The 17,707-nt window shown below is 48.3% G+C and overlaps 1 protein-coding gene across 3 annotated transcripts in view; it reads left to right on the plus strand.

Moving 5' to 3' along the window:
- GALNT17 (polypeptide N-acetylgalactosaminyltransferase 17) overlaps positions 1-17,707 on the plus strand; it is a 417,411-nt gene that overhangs the window by 398,392 nt on the left and 1,312 nt on the right. For 2 of the 3 annotated variants that reach the window (XM_070412838.1, XM_070412839.1), the window contains exons 10-11: positions 16,630-16,797; positions 17,395-17,495. In XM_070412838.1, the coding sequence (XP_070268939.1) occupies positions 16,630-16,797; positions 17,395-17,495 (269 nt within the window). Of the gene's footprint in view, positions 1-16,629; positions 16,798-17,394; positions 17,680-17,707 lie in introns of those variants that run through there. The other variant, XM_070412840.1, reaches the window with a different exon arrangement.

The following is a 17,707-nucleotide window of genomic DNA, read 5'->3' on the forward strand; positions in this document are numbered from 1 at the left end:
TCTACATTTGAGGGACAATCAGGCAATTGGCTGTGGCAAGTGATCGAGGGTGGTCAACAGGGAGAATAGTACTGAGAGCCTGAGGGCTTCCCACCCAGTATCTCAGGTGTGGTCCACGGAACTGCTGGCCACCAGGAGCTCCTTACAAATGCTGATCCCTGAGTCCCAGACACACAGAAAGTGGGGCCCAGGAATCTGCATGTCAACACTCATCTCCAAGTGCTTTTTTTCCCCAATCGACGCAATTATTGATCATCTGTCATGTGCAAAATTGTGTGTTAGACATATAATAGTGAAGGTATGTCTCTCTGTGCAGGGCAGGTCCAGGTTATGCTTAGTGTTCCAGCCTAACTTTTTAAATTCATAATATTATTTCAGTTTTTATATAATTGAGTTTTTAAGATAAATTTCACTTTTTTTTTAAATCATCACTGGAGGATATTTTTTGCATTGACTTTTTAGAGAGAATGGAGGGGAGTGCAGAGGAGAGGGAGGGAGAGAGAGAGAGAGAAGAAGAAGAGAGAGAGGGGAGGGAAAGAGAGAAAGAGGCAGAGAGGGAGAGAGACGTCAATGTGAGACACATCAATTGGTTGCCTCCAGTTCACACCCAGACCAGGGCCAGAGATGGAGCCTACAACCGAGGTACATGCCCTTGACTGGGAATTGAACCCACGACCCTTTGGTCTGCAGGCCAACACTCTAACCACTGAGCAACCGGCCAGGGCTCACTCTTCTTAACGTATGGTTTTGTGAGTTTTGGCAAACATGTGGTCAAGTAACCCCACCACAGTCAAGACATAGAGCAGTTCTGCCACCCCCCTCCATTCCCTGACCCCTTTGGAGAGAATCCTGCCTCTGCCCCAGGTGCTTTACACACATCAAGCCTGAGGGCCTGCTTCACTGCGAGTGTGCGGGGGACCCCCCCCATAGGTGCTGCCCATGTACAAACATAGAACGTCCCCGCTGCAGGCTCCTCCCGGGTGAGGACCATAGCTCTCCAGCCGCCCATGCGTGGACAGGGCATGACCAGCACAGGGTCCAAGTGCTGTGGCCCTGGGGACTTCGGGGAGAACTTTGAAGCAGCTACTCTGTAGTGGGGCATTCTTAAGACAAGGTGTGCACCGTGGGAGGAACTGAGGGGTGTCGGGCTCTGTGCCGAGGACCTTTCTGACTTGCTGGGCTCTGGGGAGGGCACCACGGGTCCCTTCTGTTTGTCCTTCTGTCAGTACATTTTACTCTTCCTCTCCCTCTTTTCTGAGAAGCTCACATCCCTCCCCGCAGTTAATCCATCACCAGAATGACAGACGAGAATTCTTTCATCCCACAATTAAATTTAATCTGATCTTGGACTTACTCTCTGATGGCTTCATCCCTTCAGCGACACAGCATCCCCCACCTTGTCACGATGATGCATGTGCCAGGGAGGCGCAGAGCCCCGCTGGAGTGGCAGGCTCTGGCGCTGCTGTTAGCAAGTGGAAGGCGCTTGGAAACACAGACGCTAATGACATCCAGCAGCCTCATGGCTTCCAAACAAAGTCATGTAGGCGTTGGGGCTCAGGGGATGGAGCCGTTGAGAGCACAGTGACGTTAATACCTCCTCCCCCCATGGCTTCGCCCCATAAAACAAGCCCATGGTCTGGGCAAGGGCTTCCCACATTTGGTAGGAAGCAAACCCAGTAGTCCCGACTTCTGGAAAGGACCTTGAGGTCAAAGCAGGGCCAACAGGGTTGGAGGAGTGAGGGCAGGGACTTTTTATGTTAGGAAAACCGGCCACATACACCAAAGAGAGAGAGGGGAAAACAGGGCAGAAGACACCTGTGCTGTGGGAGACACGGCGGAGTTTCTGTGCTGCTCAGTTCCATTCCCCTCATCTTATGCAATATTTAAAAGCCCCCTTCCCCCCTCCCCCACATTCCAGTGAGACACTCATACATTCATTTTGCCTTGTCGCTGATTTTATTACTTCAGGGTTGTTAGTTCCTGCCTCCTGGGCTCTGCCTCCATCCAGCCCACATGCGCCTCCATGGTGCCCGCCCCCTTTGCAGACTTCCATGGAGGGCAGGGTTACTGGCTTTCTGCTTCCTGGGCTTTAGGGAAATTTATGGGGGACCTGAGCCTCTTTCTCTGCCATCTGCTTTGCTTCCCTTTTCAAGTTCCAGTTTCCAGTTCCCTCCTTCTAATTATGTCAGAAAGTGGGTCTCAAAGTCCACACACAGGGAGCTAGCGAACTCGATTTCCTAAGTGGCATACAGAAGTAAACGCACGCGCCGTTGACCTTGCTCAAGGAGCACTCGGGTTAAGGAGGAATTACTGTACGCTTCTTTCTTGCCAGGATGGGTTGATGAGCTGTTCTTTCCAGAAAATCTGAATTACAATCATAAATTGTTTTCCAGTAGAAATTATTAGTTACAAGTTTTATATCTCTTTAGAATGTTAGTTGACTTCTCTCCAAACACACAGAGGGATCCAGGCAGGTTTTGTGTTAATGTTGGGCTTGGAATAAGGAACCCAGACTAAACAACGTGGTGGTGGCCACATTATCAACTGAACATTCCTACCTTGCCCAGAGCTGTCAAATTCAAAAAAGTCACTGCTAACCTTTTTCTTTTTTACTCAAGATACAGCAGCATTACAGGGAGTTTAAAAACATATAAATTGAAATCACCCATAATCCTACCACTCTGAAACCGCTATTATTATTTTGGAGGCTTGCTTTAGTCTTTTTTTTTTTTTAAGAAACATCTTGGGGTTTTTTTTAGGTTTTTATATCACAGAATTAATAAAGAAACAATGCCACTGCTTCTGAAGGACGTGAAGCGGGAGGAGAAGGCTGCTGGTGAAAAGGCGTTTAGGGCTTTAGCACTACAAGGTGTAGCAGAGTTAGTGCAAAATGTTAGTGGGTCATTTACTTCAGAGTTTTGATTTTTCTTTGGCTCATTGGTGTCCACTGAGTGATTATTTGGAAATATGTTTTTTTGTTTGGAATGGAGGACATTTGAGATCATGGCCAATCAGAATTAAGGGTGGATCTGGAAGAGTTTAGGGCTAGTGGAGTTGGGGCCACTGGTACAGGATGTCAGGGCCTCAGGAGTCTGGGTTCCCACTGGAGGAGGCCAGAGGAAGGCCAGATGTGGGTAGCAGAATGTCTTAGACTGTCCTTACCTTACCACCTGCCTGGCTCAGGTGCTAGGGTTTGTGTAAAGTGCCATGGATCAGAAATCATGCTGGAATCTTACCCACATGGGGATCACTGAGGGTGCCGTATACACACTGAGGTTGCTTGTGTGGCCTCCTTATGGCTTCCTCCTGTAGCTTCAGGGGGTTGAGTGTCATAGGTGATGGGTCCTGCTTTCAGGGGGTTGAGTGTCATAGGTGATGGGTCCTGCTTTCTTGACTGCCCGATACTGCTTCCCAAAGGCTAGGTTCATGTCTGTGAAATTCCTACAGGGCCTGAGTCTGTGCCCTCCATGGAGACTGAAGGTCAACCAGCCACATCTTGAAGGTGAATCCCAAGAACCCTGGCAGGAAGGATTCATGCACAAGGATGGGTTCTTGTCAGCTCAATCTCAGTATCCTCCATGTAAGTGGTTGGTTTGGCCATGGACTTACCAAGGTTTCAGAGGAGGAAGACGAGTTCTGTTTGGGGAAATGTGAGTTTTGGGGAGAGTGGACTTTGAGAATCCCAATGGTGATGTCCTCCAGGCAGCCAAACATTCCAGCCCGGTGATGAGGACAGATGGGGCTCCAGGGTGTGTACTGAGGGACATCAGAGCAACAGTCCTAGGAAAGACCCTAGGGAAAGAAGGCATGTGGCCTGCAGGCTGTGAGTTTGACATGCTTGCCCTAGGGCATCTCCATGTTTAGTGGTCAATAGAGCCAGAGCAGTTCACACAAGAAAGATGGTCACACCAACCAAGAAACAGTAGCATCAAATGTTGCTGCCCAGAGTAAGTTAGACCACCCTGCGTGTTAGATATAGCAACAGAGAAACCAAGAGAGGGAGGACTCTCCGTGGAGTGTGGCGTGGAAGCCAGACTGGAGTGGGTGCAGGGAAGGAAGGGAGGCGGGGAGGCAGAGGCATGGTGGAGAGAACGCTCTGGAAGCTTGACTTTCAGGGAGAAGCGACAAGACAGGTGGGTGGCAGCGGGGGCCAGAACTGGAAAGCACAGTTAAGACAGAGTGAAAAGAAGTGGAAAACTAAACAGAAAGGAACTAATTACATTTCTAAAACATTAGTGGAAAGTGTAGAGAGGATTAATGCTTGGAAAGTAGATGTTCTGTAGTCTTAATTTGAGCAAAACTAAATTTCCCCTGGGTCAAATTATGGGATATGGGAGCAGAAATTTAAGGGTTTCTCTTTTTTTCTGAGAGAAATATGTGAATTTATCTTGACAGAAATATAGGCATCGGCTGACCTGCCAACCCAGATTCACCCCTCTGAGAAACACAGTTTTTAGCTCACTTGGCACAATTTACATGCTGAAGGCTCCACATCCCAGGGACATGTTCTCTCTGACTGAGGAGGCTGGGCACATGGTGGGCATCTACAGATGCTTAGTGCTAAATGAAGAGTCACAAATGATGTATCAGCTGCTGGCGGGGATGGGCCTGATGCTTCGGCCAGGCCTGTGTTGTGGCCACGAGCTGAGCCCAGAGTGGCCACAGCCTGGCACCAGCTCCAGGTTGGGCCCCTGAGCTCAGGTGGGAGGGTGGAGACACAGCGTGAGAGGACCAATCCAGGGGGAGGGGTCCGCAAAATGAGGAGAGTACAGCCACTGTGCCAGGTGGAGTTTGGGGCTGCTAGAATCAGAAGTAAAATATAGAGTCTCTTTCGTGGAGACATGCCCCCACTTTTTTAGGGTCATTGTCATTGGTCAAATAACATTATGCAAATGAACAGACCAGACCAAGGCCTGGAGAGTAAGGGCCATGTGGTGTCTGTCCTTGGACACCTGGACCTGGGTCTCAGGGCTGGTTCCATTTCAGAGCACCTTTCCCTTTGCTCTCACACACAAGCGTCATACCCAGGCCCATGTCTGACTCCTCTGTGAAGGCTCTGAATTCCAGTGGTCGAGGCTGATCAAGTAGATGATTGGCCTGGCACTCCTCGGGGAACATGCCAGGAGCAGAAAACAGGCACAGCCCTTGTGCCCCCACTGCAGAGGTGTGAGGAGGGGGCAGGAGTCAGAGATGAGGCACCATGAAAGCTAAGGACCTGGGGCAACTGGGTGGCATTGGGGACACAGAGCTGACCCCAGTCCAGTGCCTCGGGTACAGGCTGCTCAGCAGTATTGTTGAAGCGCTTGGGCCAGCAACCGCTGTCCTTGGGGACCAATGGCTCTGGGAGAGGACAGGAAGCCTAGAGTGGCGGAGTGCCGGGAAGGAGCTAGGGATAGGAAATGCCACCTGTGGCCACAGGGAGCCAGTAGGGAAGAGCAGAAGTCTGCAGTGAGGCGGAAGCGAGGCCCGTCCTCCACTGGTGCACACGGTCAGGGAAATAAGAATAGCACATATACAGGGCTTACTGTGTGCCTCCCCCTCTTCTCACTCATTCATTTAATTCCATAACTACCCTGTGAGGCGAATCCTGTAATTAGCCCCATTTCGAAGATGAGGAAACAAGTCCCTTAGGGCTAACGCAACTGGCCCAGGGTCATAATGCCATCAAGTGGCAGAGCTTGGATTTCACAAGCTGCTTCAGAGTCCAAGTCCTGAGCCAAATCATATTCTGCCCCTTTGATGACACAGCACAAACCCAGGATGCTGCTTCAGCTGGCAAAATGGGGAAGCGAGGCAGTTTTAAGTAAGATAGTGTAATAGGGAGCGAAGTATTTGCAGCACTTCCACACTGTACCTGGGATGCAAGCTTACCTTCTATTTCACACACAGAGATCAGAAAGAAGTGCATCTGTTTATTGAAAAATAGAGTCTTGCCCAGCTGACATGGCTCAGTGGTTGAGCGTTGACCTATGAACCAGGAGGTCAGGGTTTGATTCCCCGTCACGGCACATACCCCGGGTTACAGGCTGGATCCCCAGTAGGGGGCGTGAGGAGGCACCCAATCCCTGATTCTCTCTCATCATTGATGTTTCTCTCTCTCTCTCTCTCTCCCTCTTCTTTCCTCTCTCTGAAATCAATAAAAACATATTTTTTAAAATAGAAAGAAAAATAGATTCTTGGCTACTTCAAGATTCTTGGATACTCACCCGATTTAGCAGTCTGGGTAAGCTTGGACAGCCCGCTTAGGAATTTGCTCCTGATTCCTGAGAACTTGGAGCCAGCTATCCTGCTCGCCAGCGTCCCCTCTCCCACTTGGCTCTTCTGACCCTCATGCTGGTGCTCCTCATTTAAGGCCTTTCTCCAAGAAGTCCCCGCTCTCTCCATAAATCTATATGGGCCAGACCCTGCTCCCTCCCACCGCCATTGGCACTCACCTTGATCCACCCCCTCCTGCACCTGTCACTGCAGGAAAACTGACCCAAGGTTTTGTGGCACAAATATGTCTCCCCATTCATTCTAAGCAGCAAGTGCATTTTCTGGGACCACCTTGCTTTAACCCAGCACCTCCTTCAGTGCCGCCACTTTGGTTCAGTCCTTTACATTTTACTAAGTTGTTAATACAGATGAGTGACGGAAGGGAGAAGACTGAGGAGGGAGGCCCTTGGGACCATCCCACCTCCGGGCCCTGGCTCTCTGCAAAAAACAGCTGGTTCTCTAACGTGTCGTCTAAGCTCCCAGATACATATTTTAATTAACCTTATTGATGTATAAAGTAAATGCAATAAAGTGCATCTATTTAAAGTATAAGTTTGATGCGTTTTGATAGGTATATACATCTGGGAACTGCCTTCCCCCCAGTCAAAACACAAAACATTTCCACCCCTTCCTACCCCCCCCTCCCCCTGCCACCGCCCTCGACACACACCAAAGATTGTTCCTGCCCCTTTTCTCTAACCCCCGTTCCCAGGCAGCCACCACTCGACCACTCTGAGATACACTATGGAGACATTTTTTCTGTATTCAGTTTGGGATCTGGCATGCCCCGGACAGTGGTAGAAAAAGGCTGTTTTTGAGAATATACATGCACACGTGTAGTTACAAGAAACCATTCAGTCAAGCAACAAAGAAATGCATCCCAAAGCAGGCTTGAATCAATGGAACCCGCCTCTCTGCATGCTGAGTAGAAGCTGGGTGAACTGCATTTCTCCTTTAGGCATGATTTTCCGCACTGACTAGGCCTGGTTTTAAAGTGATGAGAAAGACCCTTAATATGAAAGCAATTGCAAGCCAGGCTTTTATTGACATTCCGATGGATTTTCTATGTTCCGGAGTCATTCCACAATTATTTGGCTGGTTCTTGTTTATCTGGCCATACCCTGAATGTTTTAGTTCTCCCTCAAGGCTATTAAATCTAGGTTAATACTTGTGTGTGCCACTTAGATCATCTCAAATAGAAAAATTGGTGTTTTTTTTATCTCCTAAATGAGAATTAACTGTATTTGAGCTCAGAGGTTTTCTCCCTAATGCCTTAGTGTTGTAGATAATGACGTTCATTTCTCCTCCCGGCCCCAGCGGCCAAACGTAGAATAATCCCATTCAATTCAAAAGACATTTATAGAACATTTGCTTTTTCCAAGATAATTTTCTTGGTCCTTATGCTGTATAAAAAGGGTAGGATACTGATGTCCTAAAACAACCACAATGAAAACCTGTAGCAAGGAAAGACACATTCATAAAATACACAATTGTGTAAGTTGATGAGATGATATCTGGGTGGGGGCTTTGTGGACCAGTGGAGACGGTAGGGGTAGGGTGGGGATATCTTCCATATAGGGAAGATTATTGGCTATTTTTGAGAAATCTCAAGTCATCTGTCAGGCTAATCCAAGAACCTAAGAGTTAAGCTTGAAAATGTAAGCTGCAGCCCTGTAGCGCAATGTCATGGTAAAAAATTTACTCTCAAATCAGTGGGCAGTGGGAGCAATGAAGGTTGAGGCAAGGGATGCTATGATTTGAACCTGCAGGATTGGCTAGGACCGATGGGAACTGGGAAGGTCTGGAGGTAGGAGGACCAGTTACAAAGCTACTGCAGCAGGTCAGGTGCCAGCAGGTCAGGCTATTAGGAAGAAATATGTAAAAGAGACATGCGGAGGCAGAAATTGTAAGATTTTAACGTTATTGATGAAGCAGAGGGAGATAGCAAAGGTGATTCAAGTTTACAAACCTAGAGCCTGGGAGAGATCAGGGTTATGGGAGCCAGGGGTCTGTTGAACTTAACTGGAAGGATAAGAGTCAGCAAGTTCCAGGCAGTCACCAACTCAGAGGAGGAAGCTTCACCCATTGGCCCCTCAGCAGCACATGATTCAGGGTTACCTTGGCAACAGTGAGCATCATACTGGAATGACAAATTCCATAGAGAGTGGCATGGCCATAATTTTATACGTGAGCATATAGATAGATGATGAGATAGCTTTCAACAATAGAGCAGATTAGATACTTTGAAGAATCTCCCCAGTACTGTATAACTAGATTCTAGATCATCTACAACAAATCCAACTTAAAAACCTTTTTAGGTGCACAAGAGCTTTGTATCCATTAGCTTTTGCTGAGTAACAAATCACCCCAAGACATTTTCACATCAACAAAATCTGAGTGGATTTACCATGACAGACAATCACCAAAGGAACTTCTAAGGAATGTACTTCAAGAAGGAAGATGAGCTCAGAAGAATGTCTTGAAGCAAGAATGAACTCCAAATAAAGAAATTAATAAACATATAATAAAATCTACACAAATATTTCTTACATAAAATAATGAGAATGATGTCTATTTGCTCCTCTGTGGAAATATATCGAAAAGACTGAACAGTTAGAAAGAGATGATCAGATTTCATATGCTAATGCCCTTGAATTTTATTGATTGGAAGTAGATGTTAAGATGTTGAATAACTTAACATTTTACTAAGTTGTTAATGGCTACATTTCAAGAGTGAACAATAAAAAATAGAAATGGCATATAATTTCCAAATTTGTAGAAGGAAACAATGAAATATGATACCATTTCAACAAATAACCCCAAAACACAACCAATCCAAACAAAGGCAAATAGAGGAGAAAAAGGAAACAGAAAAGGCTGGACACACAGAAAGTACAAAGAAAAATAGTGGAAATAAGTCCAAATATATCATTAATCACAATAAAAGCACCTGAACTAATCGTTATGGTTAAGAGACAGAGACTGTCACCATACCTTTTTTAAATTACAGAAGTATTCCATCTTCAAGAGACACGTTTAGAATACAGAGAGAGAGAAACTTTGAAAGTAAAAAGATGGAAAAGGGAATGGCAGGCAATTCTAAAGAGCAAAAAGCTGGGCGACTACATTAATATCAAACAAAGTAGCCTTCCACACACAAAGAATGATTAAAGATGAAGTGCGTCATTTCATGATGATGAATCTCACCAGAAAGATAGAGTCATTGGTAACTTGGATGCACCTCTCAGATCTGTCATGTTCTCTCCTCCTTCAGTGTCGCCACTTTGTTCAGTCCTTCATCAGCCCCTGGGTTTTCATCAGGCCCCACCGCAGTTCATTCTCCCTCAGCAGCCAGTGTGGCCCTCCTACGATTCCCTGTGATAAAGCCCCGACCCCTGGGCATGATGTGTCCCTACGGTGCAGTCTCCTCTGCACTGTGCCCACCCCTTTCTACTTCTGCCCTTTCACAGCTGTTACACTCCATCGTCTCCACTGGTCTTCAGCCCTTTGAACCTTCTCTTGCCTTTGTCTGGTCTGCCTTCTCCTACTCATCTGGTTGTCCTAAATGGCCCCTCCTCTGGGAAGACTACTCTGCTCTCCCTCTTCTGGACTGGGGCCCTCCTGTTCTGGTTCTAAAAAGACATTTAGTATATTTCATAGCATTTCACACAATGTCATCCTTGCCTCTTTATTTCCCGGCCTACTTGAGTGAATTCCTTGACAGTAGGTCCTGTGCCATTCATTCATGATGTCCATAAGAATTTATCGAGCACCTCCTGTGTGCCAGGCACACTTCTCAGAGCTAGGGATAGGGCTGTGAACAACAACAACAAAACTACAAACAAAACTTCTGCCTCATGCCTTTCACATTCTAGTGGAGGGAGTCAGATGACAAACTCTATGAATAAGGAAAATAAATATAGTCTATTAGAAGATAATATGTTCTTGGAGAGAAATAAAGCAAGAGAAAGGATAAGGAGTAAGTGGTGTAAGTGAAGTTTTAAATAAGATGGTCAAGAGAAACAATCACCAAGAAGATGGCATTTTGGCAGAAACTTGGAAGAGGTGAGGGAGTGAACCTTTCATATGTCTGGGAGAAGAGCATTCAGAGAGGAGGAACAGCAAGTGCAAAGGCTTTGAGCAGGAGCAAAGATGTCCTACTAACAGACCAACAAGGAGGCTAGTGTGGCTGGAATAGAGTGAGCAAGGGCAGATTGGTGGGAGTTGAGCTCAGGGAGCTATTATTATGTTGGCCTTGCAGTCCCTAGGAAGGATTTTGGACTTTTATTCAGAGTGAGATGGGAAACTCCAAGCTTCCTCTGGAGGATGTTGAGCAGAGGAATGGCATGGCCTAACTCCAATTTAAAGTAATATAATTTTAAATGATATGATATTTTAAAAGCAATCATTCTGAATGCTATATCGAAAATGACCAGGGGAGGCAAGGATGGGAGCTGGGAGACACTTTAGGAGACCATTGTACTAATCTAGTTGAGAGGTGGCTTGGAACAGGGAGGTCGTAATGGAGGTGAAATCTGTATATGCTTTGCTAATGGATTGAATGTGATGTGTCATAGAAAGAGGCAAACAAAGGGTGAAGACAAAGTGTTTGGCCTAAATAACTGGAAGGATGGAGTTGTTGTTACCAAGATGAAATAGATAGATGTTGGATGCGTGTGAGGGGGAAGGGAAGATACAAGGCAAGGAGGAATTTGGTTTGGGTCATGTAAATTGAAATGCCTATTAGACATCCAAATAGTATGTCAAGTGGGGAGTTAGATATACAAATCTGGAACTGAGGGGAAAGTTTGGTTTGCAGAAGGAAATTTGGCACGATTAGAAAAAGTCACCATATAGATGCTATGACAACCATAAGAATGGCAAGCTCTCCAAGAGAATGGGTGTAGAGAAAAGACATGTATCACCTGCACCCAGCACAGCATCAGTCCCACATTTGGTGCCCAATCTACGCTAATAAAAGAGAAACATGAAAATTAACCATCACTCCACCACTCTGCTACATCCACCAGCCAATCAGGAGCAAGTATGCACATTAACCCAACTAAGATGGTGGCAGCCATGGAGCTGGAGCAAGCAGGAGGCTTGGGTTGCCCCCGGCGATGGAGGAAGCCAAGCTTCCCGCCTGCCCTGGCCGGCCCTGGGCTCCGCTCAAGACTACAAAGTTTCAATTATAGAAGATAAATAAATCCCAGATACCTGCTTCCAAAAAAAAAAGAAAAGAAAGAAAAAAAGGAGAGGCTGGGAGCTTGGGTTGCCAGGGTGCGTGACCAGCCTGAAAACAGCCATCAGCCCCTCACCTAGGCTGGCCAGGCACCCCAGCGGGACCCCCCCCCCACCCTGAAGGGACTGTGGGCAGCCTGAAAATGGCCCTCAGCCCCTCACCCAGGCTGGCCAGGCACCCCAGCGGGACCCCCACTCTGATCCGGGACACCCTTCAGGGCAAACCAGCCAGCCCCCACCCATGCACCAGGCCTCTGTCCTATATAATAAAAGGGTATTATGCAAATTGACCCTAGCAGCAGAACGACTGGGAATGACTGGTCACTATGACACACACTGACCACCAGGGAGCAGATGCTCAATGCAGGAGCTGCCCCCTGGTTGTCTGTGTGCTCCCACAGGGGGAGCTCTGCTCAGCCACAAGCCAGGATGACAGATGACGGCTGCCAGCACAGCGGTGGTGGCGGGAGCCTCTCCCGCCTCCTCAGCAGCGCTAAGGGTGTCCAACTGCAGCTTAGGTCTGCTCCCCGCTGGCAAGTAGACATCCCCCGAGGTCTCCTGGGCTGCCAGAGGGATGTCTGACTGCCAGCTTAGGCCCAATCCCCCAGGGAGCGAGCCTAAGCCAGCAGGTGGACATCCCCTGAGGGGTCCCAGACTGTGAGAGGGCACAGGCCGGGCTGAGGGACCCCCCCGCTACCCCGAGTGCACAAATTTTTGTGCACTGAGCCTCTAGTATAAAGACAAAGAAAAAGCAATTGAAGTTGATAATTAATGGATCTTGTTGACAATTGCCATGAGTAGTGGTGGTAGAAGCCAAATTGCAAGGCACTGAGGAATTAGAGAGAGGAACTCCAAGGACAAAATTAGGAGGTAATAAGAGCTGTGACTGGAGAGGATTTGGGGGGGGGGGAGGGGGGCATAAATATTTGGTTATGTTTGTAGCTTGAAAGAAATGAAAGAGACAGGAGAAATAATGACTTAAGGTGCCTGCAGAGTGAGGAGAGGGCCGAGACTGAGAGGCAGTGAGGGAATGTGAAGGAAGTCAGGTTTTGAGGGGTAGGAGCCGTAACTTCCAAACAAAGGAGGAGACAAGATCCCCAGAGGGCCGTGAAGGCACAGGACACCAGGCTAGGGATGGAGGAGGAAGGACACATTTTTAAAATCTAGACCCTGCAGGGGTGAGAAGGGTATTGTCTGACAGAAGGGAAAACTGAGAGAGTGAGGGTGAGGTCCAGGCACAGTGGAATACGGGTGGGTCTGCAGTGGGTGTGAGCAGCTGGCATTTGGCCCTGGTCCGTGGAGGCAGGAACCAAGGGGACCTTCTGAGTCCGCAGTTCTGGGTGACCACGAGGTACCAGATGGCGGCCTGCGGTTCACAGAAGACAGTACTGCATACGCTGGCAGCAATAAACATCTGAAAAGGAAATAAGACATCAGTACCATTACAATAGCATCAAAAAAGAGAAGATGCTTAGGAACACATGTAGGCAAAGCAGTGTAAGACTTGTACACCAAAAACAACCAAACACTGTTGAAAGGAATGAAAGACCTAAATAAAAAGGGTCTCCCGTGTTCAAGACCCACCACTGTGAAGATGGCAGTTCTGAGCTAATCTACAGATTCCATCCAATCACCATCAAAATCCAACGGCCTTGCTTGCAGAAATGGAAAAGCTGACCCTAAAATTCATATGAAAATGCAAGGGACCCCGAGTAGCCAGCGTATGGATCTGTGTTGTGCCAAAGACTTGACGGGAGATGACAGAATGTATTAGAGAAGAAAGACATTGTGGAATGGAGAGACCTGCATTGAGGTCTGGGAATTCTGAAGCCAGAAAGTTCTAGAAGAAGGCCAATAAAAAGCATTTCCAGGCAGGGAGACAGCTGGAGCAAGGCCCTGGAGATGGAGATCCTGTTGGACTAACAGAGGACAGGGAGCAGAGGTGTTTAAAGAGGGAGCACGGGGGTGGGAAGTGGGGCGCGGTGGACTAAGCAGACTCTCAATCCAGGAGTGGAGGAAAAGGGGAGAGGGATGTCAGGTCTCAGCACTTACCATCCTCCTGCCTCGTAAGCCCCATGGTCCATTCAGACCACAGCATCCTTCCCCTGACCCTGGCCCCTTGGCGGGGCCAGCAGAGCCTATACACGCGTCCTGGTACTTCCGGTATGAGAACCAGCCTTCCCCCAGGACAGAAATCCTAGAGGCCTTGTCAGCCCCCTGCCCACCCGGATGCCTGCAGGGCTTGGGGCTGGTGTGTGGCCTTTGCAGGTCCTAGCAGCCTGGGTCTCCTTGTTTCATGCCCTAACTCCCAGGGGCATTTAGCGTCACTCTTTAAACATCTGGGTCACAGATATGTTTAGTTAATTAATGTTCTTAGCGCTACTCATTTGCCTGCTGGATAATAGATTGATTCATAATTTCAGTAAGCAGCTGTGTATATCTTTCCCCTGAACATAAAGGCAGCTTGTTGTCATTCATCACTTTGCATTTGGTGAATTTAAATATATTCAGAGACATTGTTTAAGGAGGGGTGGGGAGAGTTTCTGATTTTCTTATCATTTTGCCTCTAACAATTACTCTGATTTGGAATTAATTTGAGTTTAAAGCACATGTTAACTGCATTTCTCTCAAGGGCACCTCATAAACTCTCTGCCACTTGTTTCGGGGGGACCAGGCAGGCTTCCCTTCGGGGATCAGAGCAGAGGGTTTCTGAGCAGGTTCTACCGGGAGCTTAGAGCCGCCCGAGGAGAATCTTATCCCCTGAGAAGAGGCACTCGTGTCCCTGAGCAGAGCAGCCTTCTTGCCCCATCCCTGGCCAGAAACGCCCAGGCTCTTGGGAGGAGGAGAGGGTCCTCTGGGAGGGGCCCCTCTGCTGCTCAGCTGCTGGGCCAGGGCCACCAACCATAGGGTCTCTAGGCACCCAACAGAGGCCAGGGCCACCAGGTGACCAGATGTCTTCATGCCTTGGTTTCCTCATCTTTAAAATGGGGTGAGTAGTAGCACCTATTTCACAGGGTTTTGTGGCAATTCCATTATTTACCCCCTGTACAATCTTAGAAACGATGCAGAGTATGCCTTTACTACCTGCAAGCTGGTCATTTTACTTTTTTATTTGTTTAGGAACCTTTATATCGATAGTCATCACTCCTACTCTAGTCACCGCTTAAGACTGTAAGAACACACAGGAGGAGCGTGCTAGCCTCTCTCATTGCCCTCACCAGCCTGCACTGGGACCATCTCAGTGGGAACACAGCCCATCCTTATATACCCAGAAGGCTGTCCCAGGCTGGGCACACGGAGGAGCCTTCAAAACATGCTTGTAGAGTTTAAATGTAGATGGGGCTTCATTTGTTTTTTAAAATGAGGATGTTTACTAGATTTACAATGTGCTCATTCACAAACACATTTTTGAGTGCTTGGTCTGTGATGGCCCTCCTAGCAATGAATGAAAGGAATTGGACACAGTCCCTGCCCCTGAAGGAATGTGAATGGCAGGTGAATCCATTTCTTCAAAAGTTGGAATACAGCAGTGGTTCTCAACCTTCTGGCCCTTTAAATACAGTTCCTCATGTTGTGACCCCCAACCATAAAATTATTTTCATTGCTACTTCACAACTGTAATTTTGCTACTGTTATGAATTGTAATGTAAATATCTGATATGCAGGATGGTCTTAGGTGACCCATGTGAAAGGGTCATTCGACCCCCAAAGGGGTCGCGACCCACAGGTTGAGAACCGCTGGAATACAGGGTTTTAAACAATGCGGACAGGCAGGAGAGTGGAACCCTGCTGGGGTAACAGTTGGCAGGCAACACCATCTCTATATCAGTTAGCTATTGCTGCATAACAACTATCCCACACTTAGTGGCATGAAACAGTCTGCCTTTATTATTTCTCATGAGTGCATAGGCCAGCTCGATGGTTCTGTGATCTGGACCAGGCTCAGCTGATCTTGGTGGGATTTATTCACGAGCCTCCTATCAGCTATCAGGTTGGCTGAGGGCTTCCTGACCTCTGATGACCTCATCCCCTTGTCTGGTGGTTGTCCCTCATCCTCTAGCAGTCCGTCCTGAGCTTACTACAGTGGTGGCAGCAAGGTTTCAGGAAGATGGAAGTATGCAAGGTCTAATTCAGGAATAGGCACACCCTCACGTCTTCTTCATTCTGTTGGCCAAAGCAAGACACCAATATGATGGAAACTGCTGCAGAGTCACGTTACCAACGTTTTACAGGAGGAAGAGTGAAGGATGAGGCCATTTTTGCAATTTCCCACAATTGCCCAGCACTCCTTGCAGTACTACATGGAGCAGAAAGCCAATACCAGGGCTGTGTTGTTGCACATGTAGGATGTTATAAATAATGTTGCAGTAAACACCCTATACATAAAGTTTTGTTCACAATTCTGATTATTTCCCTGGGATACATTTCTAAAAGTGGATTTATTGAGTCAAAGGAGAACATTTTAAAAGCACAAAGTGTGTATTTTGAAATCCCCTTTTTGCAAGTTTGTAGTAACTTACCCTCCTGCCAGCCCATCTTATGCTATCCTTGAAAAAATAGGAATAAGTTCTCTTTAAAAATGTGGTATCTCATTGCTATTTTATTTATTTAAGAGCCTATGAGGTTGAATGCTTTTTAATAATGTCTATTCCTTCTTGCGGGCACTGCCTCTTTGGGTCCTCTGCAGCAGTAGATTTCATTAATCCCCAATTACAAAGGAGGAGGAAATGGTGGCTCAGAGAGGTTAAGTGAATTATTCAAGGTGGCCCAGCCAGCCGGAAGCAGAGCCACGCTTTAGAAATCAGCTATCTTGCTCCTTCACTTACTTATTCCTGCTCCCTGTGCTGCTGCACAGAGGCTGGACTCCTAAAACATTGACGAGGACATGCTTAGGAAAAAATCAGAGTGGACGAGGGGAATCAGTATCCTGGCTTAGCAAACCAGAGGGCCTCCTGGTCAGGGCTCCCCTGTGAGCTGGGGATGTGGGTGTGTGACAGGCCTGAGATGGTAGCCAGGGCTGCAGCGCGAACAGAGGCCTGGGTGAGACCTGCAGACCTCAGCCCTGTTTTCCTTCATGGTCTCACCGCTACCCTCCTGACCCTCCTCCCCTGCCACTCTGCTCTCTCTCCCCAGCTGGCCCGCTACACCAAGGAAGGTTTTCTGCACTTGGGAGCCCTGGGGACCACCACGCTCCTCCCCGACACCCGCTGCCTGGTAGACAACTCCAAGAGTCGGTTGCCCCAGCTGCTTGACTGCGACAAGGTCAAGAGCAGCCTGTACAAGAGGTGGAACTTCATCCAGGTGAGTGCTCCATGGACAGGGCTGGCACCCCAGAGCAGGTGAGGATGCTGCGGATCACAGGGCAATCTGGCTTCCCCACGGGTATCCAGCACAGTGCACCGAAGGTCTCCCAGCCTTGGACCAGGCGCCTAGACCTAGAGTATATTTGGGGGGAATCAGTGGGGGGATTTCGTGGGAGACAGCCTTCCGGATCCCTGCAGCAGCGATAGGCATGGTTGGCTCTGCTACATCTTGGGAGGAGAGTGTGGGGGTGATGTTCCTGAAGTCGGCTAAGTACCTGGAGCCAGTAAGATGAAGAAAACCAGACCTCGAATGTCCCTGGAAATTCCTCCTTCTGACACCATTTCCCATCGATCCTCATCACCTGCTTCAGCCACTCAGACTGGATGAAGCTTATTTACTGTCTGACTTGACGATTTCCAGAGGAGGCCCCAGTGATCGCTCCCCTGTACAGGACTGTTCCCATGAGAGGCCATGTGCTGGGCACTAAGGTGGTTAAGTTTCTCTCTCTCTTTCTCTCTCTTTCCCTCTCTCTTTCTCTCTTTCCCTCCCTCCCCCTCTCCCTCCCTTCTCCCTCCCTCGCCTCCTTTTACCCAGAATGGAGCCATTATGAATAAGGGCACTGGGCGTTGCCTGGAGGTGGAGAACCGTGGCCTGGCTGGCATTGACCTCATCCTCCGAAGCTGCACGGGACAGAGGTGGACGATTAAGAATTCCATCAAATAGTGGGGAGGAGCTGGGGACCCGGAGACTGGCCCCCAGGGCAGGGTCTGCCCGTGCTCTGGCCCAGCTACGCTGGTGGAGAAACAGCTGGGAGCCAGCAGGTGCTCGTGGGCTTCTCCAGGGCAGCATGGTGGGGCGGGGGGGGGAGGGGGGGGGCAGGGGGCCAGATGGAGACGCTGTGTCCACC

The sequence above is a fragment of the Myotis yumanensis genome, unplaced genomic scaffold, assembly GCF_028538775.1.
Source record: "Myotis yumanensis isolate MYYU_CA2020_CCGP unplaced genomic scaffold, mMyoYum1.0.hap1 SCAF_4, whole genome shotgun sequence".
NCBI classification, from domain to species: Eukaryota; Metazoa; Chordata; class Mammalia; order Chiroptera; family Vespertilionidae; genus Myotis; species Myotis yumanensis.